Below are 22,276 nucleotides of genomic sequence, written 5' to 3' on the forward strand. Positions count from 1 at the left end.
TCGCTTCTGCGCGAAAGCTCGTCGGGACGGGGCGCGTTTTCTGGCTCCTAACTTTTTTAGCTGGCTCCTAGATTCCAAGCAAATTTGTCAAACCCTGTATATATATATATATATATATTTTTATTAACCACTTGACCACCAGAGTACTGGCGCAGGGGGCATTGCACAGTACTGGCGCAGGGGACATTGCACAGTACTGGCGCAGGGGGCATTGCACAGTACTGGCGCAGGGATGACTGAGCAGGGATGGATGGATCTGTGATTGCAATAGTCACAGATCCAGCCACAGCGCTGCTGACACCTGCGCTCCCCCCTCACACTGTACCGATCAGTACAGAGGGAGGAACGGGCGTCATCAAATGACGCCGGTTTGTTTACATGTGATCGCTCCGTCATTGGACGGAGCGATCACGTGGTAAACGGCCGCTATCAGCTGCAATTTACCGCAATCCGCCGGGGTCACGGACACTCCCGTGGGCGCGCGATTCTGGGAGGACGTCCTCCCAGAGTTAAGGAACCGCCTTGTAGCCGTATTTCGCCTATGAGGCGATGATTAAGTGGTTAAATACTCCTCATGCACATTGGATGTTTTTTCTGCCACTAGGGACACTTGGCTTTTTTTTTCCGGTCCGTCTGCATCCGGTTCCCCATAGGGCAGAGCGGAGCTGAGACAGGGCGGTCTCTGCACTGTGTGCGGGGATCGCCCTATCCGCCGACAGCTCAGCGGGGATCCCCGCTGAGCCGACGGAGACACACGGAGCGGACCCAGAAACGGTGCGCTCCGTGTGAAAGAGCCCTAAGTCTAAACATTGTATCACATTGACTTTTACATCAAAGGAATAAACTTCTGTATGTAAATTAGGGAACGTTTAACCACCAAACCTTTTTCTAACAGCTCTTTTCAAGTTAAAATTATAGGGCCAGATTCATAAAAGAGATACGACGGCGTATCTCCTGATACGCCATGGTATCTCTGAGATACGATTGTCGTATCTATGCGACTGATTCATAGAATCAGGTTACGCATAGATAGCCCTAAGATCCGACAGGTGTAACTGTGCTACACCGCTGGATCTTAGGCTGCAATTCCAGGCCAGCCGCTAGGTGGATTCCACTGCGGTTGGCGTAGAATATGCAAATGACTAGTTACGCCGATTCACAAACATTCGCTTTGCCCGTCGATCTAAATTTACGTAGTTTCCGTAGAGATGCGTAGCGTAAAACTAAGCATGCCCTCTAGGTGGTCTAACCAATGTTAAGTATGACCGTCGTTCCCGCATCGAATTTTTAAATTTCACGTCGTTTGCGTAAGTTGTCCGTGAATGGCGTTTCGGACGCCATTCATGGACGCCATTTACGTTAACGTCGAAACCAATGACGTCCTTGCGACGTCATTTAGCGCAATGCACGTCGGGAAATTTTAGGGACGGAGCATGCGCAGTACGTTCGGCGCGGGACCGCGCCTAATTTAAATGGTCCCCGCCCCATTTGAATTAGGCGGGCTTGCGCCGGGCGGATTTACGCTACGCCACCGCAAGTTTACAGGTAAGTGCTTTGTGAATCAGGCACTTACTCTGTTAACATGCGGCGGTGTAACGTAAATGGGATACATTACGCCGCAGCAGTGTAACGCAATTGTATGTGAATCTGGCCCATTATTTTATTTTTTTGCTAGAAAAATTACTTAGAACCCCCCAAAACTAATATATATATATATATATATATATATATATATATATATATATATATATATATATATATATATATATATTTATATATTTATATTTATTTATTTATATATATATATATATCTATATATATATATATATATATATATATTTATATTTATATATATATTTATATATATATATTTATATTTATATATTTTTAGTAGAGACCCTAGAGAATAAAATGGCGGTTGTTGCAATATTTTATGTTGCACTGTATTTGCGCAGCAGTCTTTTTAAATGCAATTTTTTTGGAAAAAAAATACTTTAATGAATTAAAAAAAAACTAGCCAGTAAAGTTAGCCCTTTTTTTTGTATAAATGTAAAAGATTTTACGCTGTGAGAATCGCGATCTTCATTCTAAGCAAAAGTGATTGTTATTCTGATTTTGGCCAGAATCGTGCAGCTCTACTTACATCCAACATATGTTCTCCCACCATCCAATCTGGGCTCTAATACAGAGAATTATAGAACAAGATGCTGCATGCAATGGTGCCGGTGACTTGTCCTTAAGGTTCCCCTGACGGGAAAGTTCCTTCAAGGACTGCGCCGGCGCAAACTTGCCGACGGAAATCTCCGAACCTCGCCCGGCATCCAGGCTCATTCTTTAACATGCCCGTGGACTGGAGGATGTTAAAAAAAGAGCCAGGAGGCCGAGCGAGCGAAGCGAGGACGTGAGGCCGACTGGCCACTTTCCTCAAAATCCCCTTCGCCCCGGATGCCGGACGAGATTTCCGTCGGCAAGTCTGCGCCTGCGCAGTCCTTAAAGAAACGTTCTCGTTAGCCGGAACCATCTCGGCACATCAGATTGCGCCTGCGCAGGAACTTTCACGATAGCCGGAACCATATCAGCAGATCACCGGGACAAGCCTGGCCAAATATTGTATTAGAGAAGTGTCTCAATGACCTATAACACAGATTGTGTGTGTCCAGACCATGGAATGATGGGAATGCAATTCTAGCAAGGCACAAGAAATAAATAATAATAATAAAAAAAATACCATACAAAAAAACAACAAACCAACCAACCATACAAAAAAACAACAAACCAACCAACCATACAAAAAAACAAAAAAACAACAAACAAACCAACCAACCAACCATACAACAAAACAACAAACCAACCAACCATACAAAAAAACAAAAAAACAACAAACAAACCAACCAACCAACCATACAAAAAAACAACAAACCAACCATACAAAAAAACAACCAACCAACCATACAAAAAAACAACAAACCAACCATACAAAAAAACAACAAACCAACCATACAAAAAAAACAACCAACCAACCAACCATACAAAAAAACAACCAACCAACCAACCATACAAAAAAACAACCATACAAAAAAACAACAAACCAACCAACCATACAAAAAAACAACAAACCAACCAACCATACAAAAAAACAACAAACCAACCAACCATACAAAAAAACAACAAACCAACCAACCATACAAAAAAACAACAAACCAACCAACCATACAAAAAAAACAACAACACACAAACCATACAAAAAAAAAAAACACAACAACAAACCAAGCCAAACAAAAAAACAACAAACCAAACAAAAAAGTACTAGCTTGTAAGGAAGGGCCTCCCATACACGTGGAGAGAATACAAGGCAGATTAAAGTTTATAAAAATACATCTAGAATTATTGAACCCTTGTGACAGTTTTTGCGCCTGGTACAAGATGTAGGCGCTGTGTGCGTCCCCCAACAATTAACGGCAATAGTCAAAACACTCATAACGGTGATCAGTCCAGGCACAGCTACATAGAAGGCCGGCACAACACCACCGTCTCTCATCCTGGGCCGGCAATGACGGGTAAGAGATATTCCAGCATCTTCTCCAGAACTCCGAGACGTCAAGTCTATAGAGGAGATAACGAGACCCATCACTTCTTCTGGAAGAATCCCATGATGGACGCTTGCTTAGTCCCTTTGCTGGGAGCGGGCGCTTTCTTGGAGGTTTTAGTCTCTGCTTTTGGTTTGGCGGCAGCGGCGGAGGTGAATGGATTGGACGCGGCTGGTTTGGATTTGGTGAACTCCTCCCCACTGTCTGTATAAGACTCGCTTTCATAGACTTTTTCTGTCACTGGAAAAACAAAGAGAAAGAGCTGAACAGCTACCTATGGCATAGAACTGCTTTTCAAATAACAGCAATGCCTTTAATCACTCACAGACAACTCACCCGTAATGTACTGCAGAGGGGCGTCACCACCCGCAATGTACTGCACAGAGGGGCGTCACCACTCGCAGACAGCTCACCCGCAATGTACTGCAGAGGGGCGGCGTTTTTTATTATTATTATTTTTTATTATAATATTCTCTCTCTCTCTCATATTATTATAATGATAAAATATATATATATATATATATATATATATATATATATATATATATATATATATATATTTTTTTTTTTTATTATAAAAAATATATATATATATTATTATAATAGATATATATATATATATATAAGTGGCACATAATTGTGAAGTGGAAGGAAAATCGTAAATGGGTTTTCGGCAATTTTTACAAATAACTGGGTGGTGTGCATTTGTGTGTATATATATATCACTTTAACCGGGTGGGTGACATGCCAAACTAGGGCAGTGGCCTAAAGGAAATATGTGATATCGCACCTACTAAGCCCAAAAAAAAACCCCCATCAAAATCTGATTCCAGATCTCTAGTGATTCTTTTAAATGAAATGTGAGCCATGCGCTTCCTGATTTCGGTGGGCAGAGCCATGCGCTTCCTGATTTAGGTGGGCAGAGACACTCATGTATGGTCATGGAAGATGAAATAAATGTGGGAGAGGAGACACCCGCAAGCTTTTACTAGCCACATGGTGCTGAGGACCTAGAGAGTTCAGGCCAGTCAATGCCCCTTCTACTCCTTACCCATGCAGCCATCCTCATCCAGGAATTGCTTAGATTTCAGGACTCTCCTACGCTTTCTTCTCTTCTCTCCAGGTTGTGTCTAAGGAAAAAAAAAAAAAAAAAAAAATTAAAAAAATCTCAGGATAAAACACAGATCTGGACCTTAGAGATATCAAACATTAAACAGCACACTAAATGGACTTCAATACTTCTTACCACCATCCATAAATACATATGTAACTGTCCCCTGAGGAAGTCACGTGATCGTGACGACACGCGTAGGCTTATGTGACCAATATCTGTAACCGGAAGGAATGCAGGAGCCTCAGCCCCGCTGTCAAATCTATATAAAAACAAGGGCGCACGCACACCCGCCTCAGGCAACAAGAATTGGCACACCTGGTCAAGGTGCTAATCCCGGCTCACCACCGTCAGTAGGATAAGGAAGAAAGAAATTGCACACTCGAGTCCAAAAGATGCTGCTAAAGTTTTCTTTATTGTCATAAGCCAAACAAACTTGCGAGAATATATAGTTGACGCGTTTCACACAAAAGAACCGCGCTTGTTCACATCTTTTGGACTCAAGTGTGCAATCAATTTCTTTCTTCCTTGTCACATCTATATATCCGGTACTTTGAAAGTAAATGTAAGTGCATTTCTAATGAAATAAAACAGTTTTACGACTTGCTGCATCTTTAGGAGTTCCTATGTTTTGTAAACTTTCATTTTACAGTGGTGGAAGATACGTGGAGTCAAGCCCTTAAAGGGGGCCACCCCCCCCCCCTTTTTGTCTTTGATGTTCCATATGCCACCATCAAGTTTATAAGGAAGATTGCCACCAGAGAGGAAGCTGGATTGGTCCTCTGTTTGGGAAGGCGCAGTGGGGTTGATTTACTAAAACTGGAGTGTGTAAAATCTGCAAAATCTCTGCATAGAAACCAATCAGCTTCCAGTTATTTATTTTTTTGTCAAAGCTTCATTGAACAAAGCTGAAGTTAGAAGCTCTTTGGCTACCATGAACAGCTGCACCAGATTTTGCACTTTCCAGTTTTAGTAAATCAACCCCAACGTGACCCGATTCCATGCTGGTCCATAACCCGGGGAGAGGAGCATGGTCCATAACCCGGGGAGAGGAGCATGGTCCATAACCCGGGGAGAGGAGCATGGTCCATAACCCGGGGAGAGGAGCATGGTCCATAACCCGGGGAGAGGAGCATGGTCCATAACCCGGGGAGAGGAGCATGGTCCATAACCCGGGGAGAGGAGCATGGTCCATAACCCGGGGAGAGGAGCATGGTCTATAACCCGGGGAGAGGAGCATGGTCCATAACCCGGGGAGAGGAGCATGGTCTATAACCCGGGAGAGGAGCATGGTCCATAACCTGGGGAGAGGAGCATGGTCTATAACCCGGGGAGAGGAGCATGGTCTATAACCTGGGGAGAGGAGCGCAGTCCATAACCCGGGAGAGGAGCATGGTCCATACCTGGGAGAGGAGCATGCAGGCACAACAGTGTTGGGAGTCACCGAGCATGATTTAAAATGAAAGATCTTCAAACTACGGCCCTCAATCTGTTGCAGAACTACACATCCCATGAGGCATTGCAAAACTCTGACATGACTAGGCATGATGGGAATTGTAGTTCCTGAACTGGCAGGCCATAGTTTGAAGACCCCTGATTTAATGGAGCGATTTACTATGATGTTTGGTTTACATACATGGTGAATTGTGAATAAGAATTGACAAGAATAACAGCAGAGACTTTATACGTGGATTTATTTTTGGTGTTTAATCGTATTTATGAGCACATAATGTCAGGTCCCTATTGCCGATTGGTAGCCCAGGCTCCGGGATCACAATGATCAAATGTTTAGGAAGACCTTGTAATAACTACAGCATTACAAAAACACATAAAAGGCCAGCTCCCACCAGGTGGAAGGGGTTAATAATACATCAACATAGCCAAAAGGTTTCGTGCTATGCCCCATGTGTTGCCACCACTACACAGGCCCCAACAGTACCGCCTAGGGGACACTGGTGCAGCAAAAGTCTCCACTGCGTCTGAATCTCGAGAGTATGAAGAAGACCGTTGTATTCCGATGAGGTCATCATCATTAACCACTTCAATACCTGCCACGTTCTTTCCCCCCTTCCTGCCCAGGCTAATTTTCAGCGCTGTTGCTTTTTAAATGACAATTGGGCGATCATGCTACACTGTACCCAAACAACATTTTTATCATTTTGTGCCCACAAATAGCTTTTTTTGGTGGTATTTGATCACCTCTGTTTTTATTTTTTGCTAAACAAAAAAAAAAAAAAAGAAAATAAAAAATAAATAAAAAGTTTAATTTGTTATAAAATGTTATAAATACGTTTCCTCCTTCATTGAGGAGGCTGCACTGACAAGGCATCACAGATGGGTGGTATTAATGGGCATCACTGATATGGAGGCACTGCTGATGGGCACCGATTGGAATCTTGTTTATAACAACAAGAGAAACCGATTGACATCCTGGGTGGCATACCTGGTGGTCATCCCTGGTCAGGGCTGGACTGGGACAAAAATTTGGCCCTGGACTTCATCTAGACTGGCCCACTTTGACAGGTTTCTCCCATGGCGGCCGGACAACTCCCGCACCCCCCCCCCCGGCCACCCAAGCCCCCTCTCCCCCTTCACTAGCCACTAGCCGTTCTACTTTATGTAGGAGTAGAACGGCTAGTACCAGTGGGAAAGCTAGACATTATTTTTTCACCCGGGGCAAAGAATCAGTTTGGTGCCCCCCCCCCCGTGGGACAAGATTAGGCAGAAGTGAGAAACTCCCAGGCCATAGCTGTTGAGTCAGCTGTCTGTCCCCTCCCCCGTGCTCCTCTGTCGTCGTCCCCCCTGCTCCTCTGTTCCCCCCCCCCCCCCAGGTAAGCGTTGCAGGGAGGGAGAGGTGGTGAGCAATGCGGGGAGGGAGAGACAGCGAAGCAGAGGGGTGGCGGTCCGCTGTCAGTGAAGCCGGCCCCCTGAGCTATCGGCCCACCGGAAAACTCCCGGAAGTCCCAATGGCCAGTCCATCCCTGTCCCTGGTGGTCATCCTCAGGGGAATGTAGACCCACCCCCGATCGGCTCTGCTCTACATGCGTCTATCAGACGCAAATGAGTAAAATCCAATACACGTTTTTTCCCCGTTTACAGCACGATCAGCTGTGATTGGACACGGCTGATCACGTGGTAAAGAGGCTCTGTCAGAGGCCATTTACCGAGATCAGTGTTGCGATGTGTCATACAGACATACAGCACCGCTGATCGCCGGCTTGTTATCCTGATCACAACATATGATGTTCCAGTCAGGATAACACAACCACTTTGCACAAATCATACTGCTATATGGTGGGGGGGGGGGGGGGGGGGGGAGTGGTGAAAAAATGCCCTCAGAGTGCAACCGTTTCCTCGTATGCCAAAAGGTTACAACCTTAACCCATGTAGGTTTTCATATATTCCTTTCAAGGATGGAGCCGTCTCAGGACCGACTGCTGTAGCTGGTCTGCACCTGTCAACATTTTTAAAGGATAGGCAAACCCAACAGCAGGGGGGACCGGCAGCAGAAGGGTGGAACAAGTAAAAAATGTTCCAAAAGGTGAACTTATTCTTTAAAGTGACTCTGTACTGACCTCGTACTTTGTATGGCAGGGTGTGAAGGACTTTTTACCTATATGCTTCAGTTTAATTCTCCCTGCTAGTAATGCTGTGTGTGTGTGTTAGAGGTAAAAGGTGATTTCATGTGCGACTCATTCCTCTGTGTAACAGACTGTTGAAATGTTAATGTCCCTTCCCCAGCCAGCTCCCTTTTTTAAAGGGTAATTGATCTATTGTGTGTGTGAAGAAGACCTGTGTTTACCCTTAAGAAATGTGTCTACAGGGTCGGCTCCGAAGTGTCTGCCTATAATCTGTATGGGAGCCCCCACTGTGTGAGGGGGGGGGCGGAGATTGTCATTGTAACAGTTTTGTAACTACATATAAGCTAGGTGTTGTACCATTAAAGTCTCTCTTGTTCCAGCAGTAAGCTTGGCTCATGTGTGGATTATTGGGCGATCCCAGGAATATTCCTCCTCGTGGAATATTGGGTGATTTTCTTTATGGGAAGAAGGGAAGACTTGGACGGGGATACCTTCTACTACCGTCACACAGGGTTTGACAAATTTGCTTGGAATCTAGGAGCCAGCTAAAAAAGTTAGGAGCCAGAAAACGCGCCCCGTCCCGCAGAGCTTGCGCGGAAAAGCGAACGCATACATGAGTAGCGCCCGCGATTGGTAGAGCGAGAGCAATAATTCTAGCCCTAGTCCTCCTCTGTAACTCAAAACATGCAACCTGTAGAATTGTTTAAACGTCGCCTATGGAGATTTTTAAAGGGTAAAGTTTGTCGGCATTCCACGAGCGGACGCAATTTTGAAGCGTGACATGTTGGGTATCAATTTACTCGGCGTAACATTATCTTTCACAATATAAAAAAAAAAAAAAATTGGGATAAGACAACAGTAAAGTTATTTTTTAATTAAAAGTGTATTTTTTCCCCAAAAAAGTGCGCTTGTAAGACCACTGCACAAATACGGCCTAACAGAAAGTATTGCAACGACCGCCATTTTATTCTCTAGGGCAGGGATATGCAATTAGCAGACCTCCAGCTGTTGCAGAACTACAAGTCCCATGAGGCATAGCTAGACTGACAGCCACAAGCATGACACCCAGAGGCATGATGGGTCTTGTAGTTTTGCAACAGCTGGAGGTCCGCTAATTGCATATCCCTGCTCTAGGGTGTTAGAATAAAAAAATGTATATAATGTTTGGGGGTTCTAATTAGAGGGAAGATGGCAGTGAAAACTTAAAAATTGCACATTACAACTGCTGTTTTACTTGTAATGCCAGCGGCCACCACCAGATGGCGCCAGATCACAGAAGGAAGCTTGGGATTTCACAAGGCAGCAAAGCCGCGGTTACCTCAGTTACCGGCCAGGATCCTGTGCCTCCGAGTGCCCCCATCTCCCCCGCCGCGCGATCGTAGCGGGCCCGCGACTGCCGGTAATTGAGGCCGCGGATTTGCGGCCTTGTAGGCCGCCGCTTCAAGGTCACAACTTCTTGTCGCAATTGCGACCTGGCGCCCGGATTTTGTCGAGCCCTGTTGTATGGTGCCACTACCATGCCAAGACAATCATCCAAAGAAACCTACACCATCTCCAACAACATTCATTGCCCAGGGAACCCAAAATCCGGCACATTCTAATATACAAAATACTGACATTTACTATAAAGACAGCACTTGGCGAGTTCCATCCAATGACTGGTCAGCAAGGGTGTCCATCACATTGATGGGCCAACAAAGGAGGCGCAGAAGTGAACGGGGTAACGGCCGAGCTCCAATTTCCTAGTACAAAGTCAGAATTTATATAAAAAGGAGCAAACGTGGTTTTGGCCTTCCCAGTGAACTATGAAAGCTTTGGAGGAGAGCAGCCAGCCATGGAATTAGGCGGCCGGGCGGGCAAAGGCAGATTATATATGTCACTCACAGTGGGGTTGTCATGTTGGGGTGACAGGTACCCTTCTAGAGACCTCACCTGTGGCTGAGGTTCAGTTTCCATCTTCACAGCAGGCTCCGGAGGAGGGGACGGGGTCCTAACATCCCGCACAGGAGGGGACGGGGTCCTCACATCCGGCACAGGAACCTCTACGGTAAGAAGACCACACAGCTCAGGATTAATAAGATCTTCCATTGTCAGGGAGCGAGTCCCAGCATTTTACATTGAAAAGACTCCACACTGGATTCTCTACAGTCTCTTCTGTAACATACAAATCAGCTTTCTGTACAATTCCACACATTTCTTGAGATCTTTATCTTTTCCAAATGCTACATCACAGACCAATGCCGTGCCTACACAGGACATGAAACCTGGAGCAGGTGGTCACCAGGGGCCCTAGATGGCAACCCCCCTTTTATTTATTTTTAAATAAAAAAAAAATTATATATATTTATATATTTTTTTATTAAAAGGACCAATTTTTTTTTAGAGGTCCGGAGGTCCCCAGAAGACAACCCCCCTTTTTATTAAATAAAAAAAGAAAGAAGAAAGAAGAACTTTGGGGTATACAACTGCTTTAAGTGTATGTAGCCTCAGTCACATACAGAATACCTTACAGTGTGCCGGAATCAGGGCAGGGACTTCCCGTCCCACTCCCAGAACCAAACCAAGTCGGGGCTGAGCACTGCTCAGTCATTCATGGGAAGATTTGTACTCTATGAATGAGCTTTCTCTGATTGGTTGAGGTGGAAAAAATGGAGACGGATGGACAGCCGCACTCCAGAGGAACTTAAAGAAGTAATCTTTATTAATAAAAGATGGACATGCAAATCAAAAAAGTACAGTCACATGAGGGGACAGCCGACGTGTTTCGCACACAGTTAGTGCTTAGTCATGGCTGAGGTGGAGAGGTTTCCAGGAGCTTGACATTGCGCCTGCCACCCACTGATCTAGGGGGACGGGGGGCATTGCACTGATCTAGGGGGACATTGCACCTGCCACCCACTGATCTAGGGGGACATTGCACGCCCACCCACTGATCACGGGGGGCATTGCACGCCCACCCACTGATCACGGGGGGCATTGCACGCCCACCCACTGATCACGGGGGGCATTGCACGCCCACCCACTGATCTAGGGGGGCATTGCACGCCCACCCACTGATCTAGGGGATGGGGGGCATTGCACGCCCACCCACTGATCTAGGGGATGGGGGGCATTGCACGCCCACCCACTGATCACGGGGGACATTGCACGCCCACCCACTGATCACGGGGGACATTGCACGCCCACCCACTGATCTAGGGGGACATTGCACGCCCACCCACTGATCTAGGGGGACATTGCACGCCCACCCACTGATCTAGGGGATGGGGGGCATTGCACGCCCACCCACTGATCTAGGGGGACATTGCACGCCCACCCACTGATCTGGGGGACATTGCACGCCCACCCACTGATCTAAGGGACGGGGGACATTGCACGCCCACCCACTGATCTAAGGGACGGGGGGACATTGCACGCCCACCCACTGATCTAAGGGACGGGGGGACATTGCACGCCCACCCACTGATCTAAGGGACGGGGGACATTGCACACCCACCCACTGATCTAGGGGATGGGGGGACATTGCACGCCCACCCACTGATCTAGGTGGACATTGCACGCCCACCCACTGATCTAGGGGGACATTGCACGCCCACCCACTGATCTAGGGGATGGGGGGCATTGCACGCCCACCCACTGATCTAGGGGGACATTGCACGCCCACCCACTGATCTAGGGGGACATTGCACGCCCACCCACTGATCTAGGGGATGGGGGGCATTGCACGCCCACCCACTGATCTAGGGGATGGGGGGCATTGCACGCCCACCCACTGATCTAGGGGACGGGGGACATTGCACGCCCACCCACTGATCTAGGGGATGGGGGGCATTGCACGCCCACCCACTGATCTAGGTGGACATTGCACGCCCACCCACTGATCTAGGTGGACATTGCACGCCCACCCACTGATCTAGGTGGACATTGCACGCCCACCCACTGATCTAGGTGGACATTGCACGCCCACCCACTGATCTAGGTGGACATTGCACGCCCACCCACTGATCTAGGTGGACATTGCACGCCCACCCACTGATCTAGGTGGACATTGCACGCCCACCCACTGATCTAGGGGGACATTGCACGCCCACCCACTGATCTAGGTGGACATTGCACGCCCACCCACTGATCTAGGGGACGGGGGACATTGCACGCCCACCCACTGATCTAGGGGGACATTGCACGCCCACCCACTGATCTAGAGGACGGGGGACATTGCACCTGTGGAGTGCTGGAACTGGAACCTCCATGGCAAGGATTTGCGCGGTATTTTAAAGGAAAGCTAAAAAAAAAAAATACCGAAAGTGACTGTTGATAAAACACATTAAAAGGTTATAATAATAGGGGGGTGTAGTGATTGGATACAGACATATTTAAATTTCATCTTAAACGCAGTCCACCGTGACCTGAGCAGACTCGGCACCATTAATCTAAATGCATGGATATCAGATTAGCCATTGCGATTGTACAAGCCGGTCCGGCTTCACCGGGCACGTCTAGCTAAGCTCATGTGACAAGCAGCGAATCGGTGACCTTTTCCAGCTTAGCATAAAGTGACACTGCGGAATAAAGGGACTCGTTACAAAAAAGGGACATGAGCAGAGATACAGTGCCCTAAGGCGGAGCCGGGGGGAGGCTCGGGGGCCCCTAACATGCAGGGAGGCACTTAAGCTGCCAACTGTACATTGGGCACAGCAGCCGCTGCCAGCTCTCGTTAATACGGCTGGGTCTGAACCCCAGAGCACGACGGGACGGTGAAGAATGAAAACAAGACATCAAACGCAAAGCTGGTGTGACGGCCTCCCCCAGGCGACGCAGGCCTGCGTGGTGCCCCGACGAATACAGAAAACAAACACTTGATCTTTGACGGGATGAATGGCCGTGTTTTGGCAGGCGGCGCTGCGGGAAGTGACAGGGAGCACAGTAAACAGTGTGTGGGTGAGATACGACGACTGAAGGAGTCCCATTGACCTCAGCAGAGAACCTTTACGCCATCTAAGGGAACAAGCGCGGCGTCAGCGACTCACCGTCCTCCTCGTCACTGCTGTCGGGTTTGGGCTGTTTGATCCTACGCCTCCTTTTCACCGGCTTCACCCCTTCTTCGTCGCTGTCTGACATTTCTGCCCTCTTAAGCCTGCTGAGCAAAAAAAATATAATCAACTCAGCGATTTAAAGCTGAACTCCAGGCAGATATAAAACGCAGCTCACTATTCAATGAATACGTCACTAAAAAAGGTGAACTACAAGCCGGGGGAATAAAATAAGAAGAAGCGTTCCTTACCGTGTGCAAAAACGTTGGACTTTTGCATTTAACGCGTGTTCAATTTTTAATTCTCCCACAAATATGCCCTCCATTCCTCCGGTGTCTTTGTTATGTCACTTTGTATGGCTTGGCATTGCTCTTTTGCCTTTATGGTGTAATGGATCCCCGTCACATAACCCCCTCTGTGTAATTTACAGAAGGAAGCGCTGCATGACCGAGCCATGACCCGACCACAGCCATTGGCTGGCAGATATGCCCTGGGTATAGTCCTGCCTGCCCACCACATGCTCTAATCCTCCTGTAGTGAAACCCGCCCAGCTCCCACCCTCCTGTAGCGAAACCCGCCCAGCTCCCACCCTCCTGTAGCAAAAACCCGCCCAGCTCCCACCCTCCTGTAGCAAAAACCCGCCCAGCTCCCACCCTCCTGTAGCAAAAACCCGCCCAGCTCCCACCCTCCTGTAGCAAAAACCCGCCCAGCTCCCACCCTCCTGTAACAAAAACCCGCCCAGCTCCCACCCTCCTGTAGCGAAAACCCGCCCAGCTTCCACCCTCCTGTAGCGAAAACCCGCCCAGCTCCCACCCTCCTGTAGCAAAACCCGCCCAGCTCCCACCCTCCTGTAGTGAAACCCTCCTGTAGTAAAACCCGCCCAGCTCCGATCCTCCTGTAGCGAAACACGCCCAGCTCCCACCCTCCTGTAGTAAAACCCGCCCAGCTCCCACCCTCCTGTAGCGAAACCCGCCCAGCTCCCATCCTCCTGTAGCGAAACCTGCCCAGCTCCCACCCTCCTGTAGCAAAACCCGCCCAGCTCCCACCCTCCTGTAGCAAAACTCGCCCAGCTCCCACCCTCCTGTAGTGAAACCCTCCTGTAGAAAAACCCGCCCAGCTCCGATCCTCCTGTAGCGAAACACGCCCAGCTGCCACCCTCCTGTAGCCAAGACCCGCCCAGCTCCCACCCTCCTGTAGCAAAACCCGCCCAGCTCCCATCCTCCTGTAGCGAAACCTGCCCAGCTCCCACCCTCCTGTAGCAAAACCCGCCCAGCTCCCACCCTCCTGTAGCAAAACTCGCCCAGCTCCCACCCTCCTGTAGTGAAACCCTCCTGTAGAAAAACCCGCCCAGCTCCGATCCTCCTGTAGCGAAACACGCCCAGCTGCCACCCTCCTGTAGCCAAGACCCGCCCAGCTCCCACCCTCCTGTAGCAAAACCCGCCCAGATCCCATCCTCCTGTAGCCAAACCCACCCAGCTCCCACCCTCCTGTAGCCAAACCCGCCCAGCTCCCACCCTCCTGTAGCCAAACCCGCCCAGCTCCCACCCTCCTGTAGCCAAACCCGCCCAGCTCCCACCCTCCTGTAGCAAAACCCGCCCAGCTCCCACCCTCCTGTAGCCAAACCCGCCCAGCTCCCACCCTCCTGTAGCGAAACCCGCCCAGCTCCCACCCTCCTGTAGCCAAACCCGCCCAGCTCCCACCCTCCTGTAGCCAAACCCGCCCAGCTCCCACCCTCCTGTAGCCAAACCCGCCCAGCTCCCACCCTCCTGTAGCCAAACCCGCCCAGCTCCCACCCTCCTGTAGCAAAACCCGCCCAGCTCCCACCCTCCTGTAGCAAAACCCGCCCAGCTTCCACCCTCCTGTAGCCAAAACCCGCCCAGCTTCCACCCTCCTGTAGCCAAAACCCGCCCAGCTCCCACCCTCCTGTAGCAAAACCCGCCCAGCTCCCACTCTCCTGTAGCAAAACCCGCCCAGCTCCCACCCTCCTGTAGCAAAACCCGCCCAGCTCCCATCCTCCTGTAGCAAAACCCGCCCAGCTCCCACCCTCCTGTAGCAAAACCCGCCCAGCTCCGACCCTCCTGGAGCCAAACCCGCCCAGCTCCCACCCTCCTGGAGCCAAACCCGCCCAGCTCCCACCCTCCTGGAGCCAAACCCGCCCAGCTCCCACCCTCCTGGAGCCAAACCCGCCCAGCTCCCACCCTCCTGGAGCCAAACCCGCCCAGCTCCCACCCTCCTGGAGCCAAACCCGCCCAGCTCCGACCCTCCTGTAGCCAAACCCGCCCAGCTCCCACCCTCCTGGAGCCAAACCCGCCCAGCTCCCACCCTCCTGGAGCCAAACCCGCCCAGCTCCCACCCTCCTGGAGCCAAAAACCCGCCCAGCTCCCACCCTCCTGGAGCCAAACCCGCCCAGCTCCCACCCTCCTGGAGCCAAACCCGCCCAGCTCCCACCCTCCTGGAGCCAAACCCGCCCAGCTCCCACCCTCCTGGAGCCAAACCCGCCCAGCTCCCACCCTCCTGGAGCCAAACCCGCCCAGCTCCCACCCTCCTGTAGCGAAACCCGCCCAGCTCCCACCCTCCTGTAGCGAAACCCGCCCAGCTCCCACCCTCCTGGAGCCAAACCCGCCCAGCTCCGACCCTCCTGGAGCCAAACCCGCCCAGCTCCGACCCTCCTGGAGCGAAACCCGCCCAGCTCCGACCCTCCTGGAGCGAAACCCGCCCAGCTCCGACCCTCCTGTAGCGAAACCCGCCCAGCTCCCACCCTCCTGGAGCCAAACCCGCCCAGCTCCCACCCTCCTGGAGCCAAACCCGCCCAGCTCCCACCCTCCTGGAGCCAAACCCACTGAGCACCTAACTTTGTGTATTGCGCCGACAACACAGCACCACCGATAAGCTGCAACATGTTACATTACTGCCCTCAGGGTTCGATACGCTTCAAAAACACTTTAGGGTTACACAGTTACCTCTTCTTCTGTTTTTCTGGCGCTTTTGTCCCTTTAACTTCTTTTGGTTCTGGAGGTGGCACATCAATTGTCCTTTAAAGAACGAAAGAGAAATGTAGTGATTCCTCCTGTAGTGAAACCCACCACTGACCTCCGACTGTAGTCAAATCCGCCCAGCTCAAACCCCCCCCCCCCCCCGTAGTCAAATCCGCCCAGCTCCCACGCCCCCCTGTAGTCAAATCCGCCCAGCTCCCACCCCCCCCTGTAGTCAAATCCGCCCAGCTCCCACCCCCCCCTGTAGTCAAATCCGCCCAGCTCCCCCATAGTAGTCAAATCCGCCCAGCTCCCACCCCCCCCTGTAGTCAAATCCGCCCAGCTCCCCCATAGTAGTCAAATCCGCCCAGCTCCCACCCTCCCCCCTGTAGTCAAATCCACCAAGCTCCCACCCCCCCTGTAGTCAAATCCACCAACCTCCCACCCCCCCTGTAGTCAAATCCACCAACCTCCCACCCCCCCTGTAGTCAAATCCACCAACCTCCCACCCCCCCTGTAGTCAAATCCACCAACCTCCCACCCCCCCTGTAGTCAAATCCACCAAGCTCCCACCCCCCCTGTAGTCAAATCCACCAAGCTCCCACCCCCCCTGTAGTCAAATCCACCAAGCTCCCACCCCCCCTGTAGTCAAATCCACCAACCTCCCACCCCCCCTGTAGTCAAATCCACCAAGCTCCCACCCCCCCCCGTAGTCAAATCCACCAAGCTCCCACCCCCCCTGTAGTCAAATCCACCAAGCTCCCACCCCCCCTGTAGTCAAATCCACCGAGCTCCTATAACCCTGTAGTGAAATTGGCAGAGCCCTGATCCTCCAGTAGTGAAATCCGCAGTGCCTGACTTTGTGTATGGACAACACAGCACCACCGATATGCTGCAATCTGTTACATTACTGTCCTCGGGATTAGATGCGCTTCAAAATAAACTTGAGGGGGTTACACATTTACCTCTTTCCTTTTTCTGGCGCTTTTGTCTCTTTAACTTCTTTTGGTTCCGGAGGTGGCAAATCAATTGGCTGAGCCGCTGGTTTCTCTTCTTTTACCGGCTCGATGGCTGGAGCGCTCGCTTTGGGTTTATCTAAGAACGAGTGTTACATAAGAGTAAGTCCCAGAAGGACAGCCATAGAACAGAACACATAACATCAATATAAGGCAGAGCTCTGGCATGTTCCCCACATGTAAGTACCGTATTTTCCGGCGTATAAGATGCAAAAAAAAAAAAAATGCATCCAAAGTCGGGGGTCGTCTTATACGCTGGATCTGTCTCCGTCAGGCTGCGGGCATCCATGATCTAAAAGCCGCGCCGCCTCCTCAGACTGTGCCGTGATAGGCGGAACACTCATTTTCCTAGCAGGGCCTCTGTTCAGTGTTCCGCCTATCACAGATGCCTCGGACGAGAGGACGTCCGTCATAGGCAGAACACTGAACAGAGGCCCTGCTGGGAAAATGAGTGTTCCGCCAATCGCGGAACAGTCTGAGGAGGAGACGAGGCTTTTGAATCATGGATGCCCGCAGCAAAAAAAAAATAAGGTAGGGAGATAGTCTTGGCCGGCACAGTGGAGGCATGGAATGGAATGGCACAGTGGAGGCATGGAATGGAATGGCACAATGGAGGAATGGAATGGAATGGCACAGTGGAGGCATGGAATGGAATGGCACAGTGGAGGCATGGAATGGAATGGCACAGTGGAGGCATGGAATGGAATGGCACAGTGGAGGCATGGCATGGAATGGCACAGTGGAGGCATGGCATGGAATGGCACAGTGGAGGCATGGAATGGCACAGTGGAGGCATGGAATGGAATGGCACAGTGGGGCATGTAATGGAATGGCACAGTGGGGCATGTAATGGAATGGCACAGTGGGGCATGGAATGGAATGGCACAGTGGGGCATGGAATGGAATGGCACAGTGGGGCATGGAATGGAATGGCACAGTGGGGCATGGAATGGAATGGCACAGTGGAGGCATGGAATGGAATGGCACAGTGGAGGCATGGAATGGAATGGCACAGTGGAGGCATGGAATGGAATGGCACAGTGGAGGCATGGAATGGCACAGTGGAGGCATGGAATGGAATGGCACAGTGGAGGAATGGAATGGCACAGTGGAGGCATGGTATGGAATGGCACAGTGGAGGCATGGTATGGAATGGCACAGTGGAGGCATGGAATGGAATGGCACAGTGGAGGCATGGAATGGCACAGTGGAGGCATGGAATGGAATGGCACAGTGGAGGCATGGTATGGAATGGCACAGTGGAGGCATGGAATGGAATGGCACAGTGGAGGCATGGAATGGAATGGCACAGTGGAGGAATGGAATGGCACAGTGGAGGCATGGAATGGAATGGCACAGTGGAGGCATGGAATGGAATGGCACAGTGGAGGCATGGAATGGAATGGCACAGTGGAGGCATGGAATGGAATGGCACAGTGGAGGCATGGAATGGAACAGTGGAGGCATGGAATGGAACAGTGGAGGCATGGAATGGAACAGTGGAGGCATGGAATGGAATGGCACAGTGGAGGCATGGAATGGAACAGTGGAGGTACGGAATGGCACAGTGGAGGCATGGAATGGCACAGTGGAGGTACGGAATGGCACAGTGGAGGCATGGAATGGAATGGCACAGTGGAGGCATGGAATGGCACAGTGGAGGCATGGAATGGAATGGCACAGTGGAGGCATGGTATGGAATGGCACAGTGGAGGCATGGTATGGAATGGCACAGTGGAGGCATGGAATGGAATGGCACAGTGGAGGCATGGAATGGAATGGCACAGTGGAGGCATGGAATGGAATGGCACAGTGGAGGCATGGAATGGAATGGCACAGTGGAGGCATGGAATGGAATGGCACAGTGGAGGCATGGAATGGAACAGTGGAGGCATGGAATGGAACAGTGGAGGCATGGAATGGAATGGCACAGTGGAGGCATGGAATGGAACAGTGGAGGTACGGAATGGCACAGTGGAGGCATGGAATGGCACAGTGGAGGTACGGAATGGCACAGTGGAGGCATGGAATGGAATGGCACAGTGGAGGCATGGAATGGAATGGCACAGTGGAGGCATGGAATGGAATGGCACAATGGAGGAATGGAATGGAATGGCACAGTGGAGGCATGGAATGGAATGGCACAGTGGAGGCATGGAATGGAATGGCACAGTGGAGGCATGGAATGGAACAGTGGAGGCATGGAATGGCACAGTGGAGGTACGGAATGGCACAGTGGAGGCATGGAATGGCACAGTGGAGGTACGGAATGGCACAGTGGAGGCATGGAATGGAATGGCACAGTGGAGGAATGGAATGGCACAGTGGGGCATGGAATGGAATGGCACAGTGAGATTTGAAAAAAGCCTGTTTCTGTCAGCAGTTGTTCTGGCTACCCCTCAGCTTACAGACAGACTAGTAGGAAGGGGGTCGTCTTATATGGCGAGTATATCCCAAAACCAACATTTTTCCTGGAAAAATAGGGGGTCGTCTTATACGCCGGCAAATACGGTACCACATTGTAGATTAGGACACACGCAGTGGGGACTTCACGCAGCACTTGAGTTAACCACTTCAGCCCCAGAAGGTTTTACCCCCTAAATGGGCAGGACATTTTTTTCGATATGGCACTGCGTTACTTTGACAATTGCGCGGCCATGCGCCGTTGTACCCAAATTAAATAGATGTCCTCCCCCCACACAAAAATAGCTTTCTTTTGGTGGTATTTGATCCCCTCTGCGGTTTTTATATTTTCCATTAGAAACAACAAAAAAAAGACAATTTTGAAAAAAAATTGTGTAGATTATACAGGGTTCGACGAAATCTGGGCGCCAGGTCGCAATTGCGACTAGAATTAGCGACCTGGCACCTGGGGAAGGAAGCATAGGCCTGCAGAAGGCCGCGGCCTCAATTATGGGCCGCGCGGTGGGGGAGTTGGGGGGCACACGGAGACACAGGATACCCCCATCCTGTGTGTCTGTGCGCCCGCTGCCGCGCGATCGGCCAATAATTGAGGCTGCGGCTTTCGCTTCCTTTAGTAATCTGGCGCCATCTTGTGGTGGCCGTTGGTATGACAAAACAACCAATGCTAATGGAGCTACCCCAGTGTTTTCACTGCCATCTCCTTCCCTCTAATTGGAGCCCCCAAAACATTATATATATTTTTTATTCTAACACCCTAGAATAAAATGGCAGTCGTTGCAATACTTTCTGTCACACCGTATTTGCGCAGCGGTCTTACAAGCGCACTTTTTTTGGATTAAAAAAAAAAAAAAAAAAAAAAGACACCAGTAAAGTTAGCCCAATTTTTTTGTTATATTGTGAAAGATAATGTTAAGTCGAGTAAATTGATACCCAACATGTCACGCTTCAAAATTGCATCCGCTCGTGGAATGGCGACAAACTTTTACCCTTAAAAATCTCCATAGGCGATGTTCAAAAAAAGTTCTACAGGTTGGATGCTTCGAGTTACAGAGGAGGGCTAGAATTATTATCGCGGCGATACCTCACGTGTGGTTTGAACACCGCTTTCATATGCGGGCGCTGCTCATATTCGCTTCTACGCGCAAGCTCGACGGGGCGCGTTTCTGGCTCCTAACTTTTTTTTAGCTGGCTCCTAGATTCCAAGCAAATATATATATTTTTATATTTATTTATTTATATATTAATTATATTCTACACGTTGGGTATGTTTTATAGCAGAAAGGAGTTTATATATATATATATATATATATATATATATATATATATATATATATATATATATATATATATATATATATATATATATATAAAAAGAAGAATTTCTTCATCAGTTTAGGCCAATATGTATTCGGCTACATACTTATTGCATGACTGCGTAATCACCATTTTGTAGACGTTATAAGTTTTGCGCAAAACAATCAACATACGCTTAGTGCGATTTTTAAAATATGTAGAAGAATACATATTGGCCTAAACTGATGAAGAAAATAAGTTTTTGTGTTTTTGGATATTATTATTTTTTTGGGGTACAGCGTTGCATGATGTCAGTTTAAGTTACGCAGTGCCATATCAAAAAGATAAATAAAAATGGCCTGGTCATTAAGAGGGGAAAGTCTTCCAGTGGTTAAACATTAATAGGGTATAGGAGACTCTATGGCAGTTACCGTTTGGGGGGGGGGGGGGGGTAGGAGATATTCTGGGGTGTCCGTTTGCATGCACAAGCAGCCCTCCACAGTACAAACATTCAGCGCTGGTTCTGTGCAACGCCAAATATCCACTAAAACAAAAAACCCTCTGGACTTATCCTGGAGTTCAGCTACAAAAACTCAATGAGGGATGACTTACTTAGTGATGCTTTGCCAAAGAAGTTGTCCATAGCTCTGGACTTGGTGGATGATTTGCTGCTGGTTTCTGGGGCCTGGAGAAAACAGAAGGGAGGAAGGATATACAGGTTACACCTAAAGACAAGCTATAGTGCAGGGGTCATCCCTTGTGATGACAATAGGCAGTGACAGGTCCTCTTTATGGAGAGATCTGGGGTCTATAAGACCTTCAAATCTTCAGGGAACCACAAGTATCACGACATCGCTTCCCGGTTACTAGAACAGAGACGCGATTGAATTCGATTCCGGCTTTGTTCTGGTCCTGGCCAGCCAGAGGACATGGTGGCTGTCCGCTTGGGCCTTCCGGTGGGACAGGAGAGCCGCGGAAGGGGGGGGGGGTGCCCTCTCCTGCTACTTGTGAGAACAGCCAAGCAGCTTTTTAGCACAGAGACTGCCGGCGTTCTGTCGAGAAGTGCCCCGCCATAAAATAGTGCCCGGGACGAATTGCGCACGCGCCGTACATCATAGCACATAGATATATTCGCCAGCACACCAAGGATCGTTTTAAAACGTCCAAAAAATGTTTTAATGCATAGAAACGATCACAGAAAACAGCAAAAGTTTCGAAGTCGCACAGGATCTCTTCGTCAGGCAAGTGATGACATCATAGCA

The 22,276-nt window shown here is 49.7% G+C and overlaps 1 protein-coding gene across 3 annotated transcripts in view; it reads right to left on the reverse strand.

The window, feature by feature from the left end:
* Window positions 1–3,341: 3,341 nt before the first annotated feature.
* POLD3 (DNA polymerase delta 3, accessory subunit) overlaps window positions 3,342–22,276 on the reverse strand; it is a 52,613-nt gene continuing 33,678 nt past the window's right edge. For 2 of the 3 annotated variants that reach the window (XM_040339791.1, XM_040339790.1), the window contains 7 exons: window positions 21,627–21,699; window positions 17,247–17,376; window positions 16,270–16,341; window positions 13,307–13,416; window positions 10,212–10,321; window positions 4,639–4,717; window positions 3,342–3,827 (listed from right to left, as the gene is read on the reverse strand). In XM_040339791.1, the coding sequence (XP_040195725.1) occupies window positions 3,628–3,827; window positions 4,639–4,717; window positions 10,212–10,321; window positions 13,307–13,416; window positions 16,270–16,341; window positions 17,247–17,376; window positions 21,627–21,699 (774 nt within the window). In that variant the 3' untranslated portion in view covers window positions 3,342–3,627. The remainder of the gene's footprint in view (window positions 3,828–4,638; window positions 4,718–10,211; window positions 10,322–13,306; window positions 13,417–16,269; window positions 16,342–17,246; window positions 17,377–21,626; window positions 21,700–22,276) is intronic. The other variant, XM_040339792.1, reaches the window with a different exon arrangement.

The sequence above is a fragment of the Rana temporaria genome, chromosome 2 (genome assembly GCF_905171775.1).
Source record: "Rana temporaria chromosome 2, aRanTem1.1, whole genome shotgun sequence".
Taxonomy (NCBI): Eukaryota; Metazoa; Chordata; class Amphibia; order Anura; family Ranidae; genus Rana; species Rana temporaria.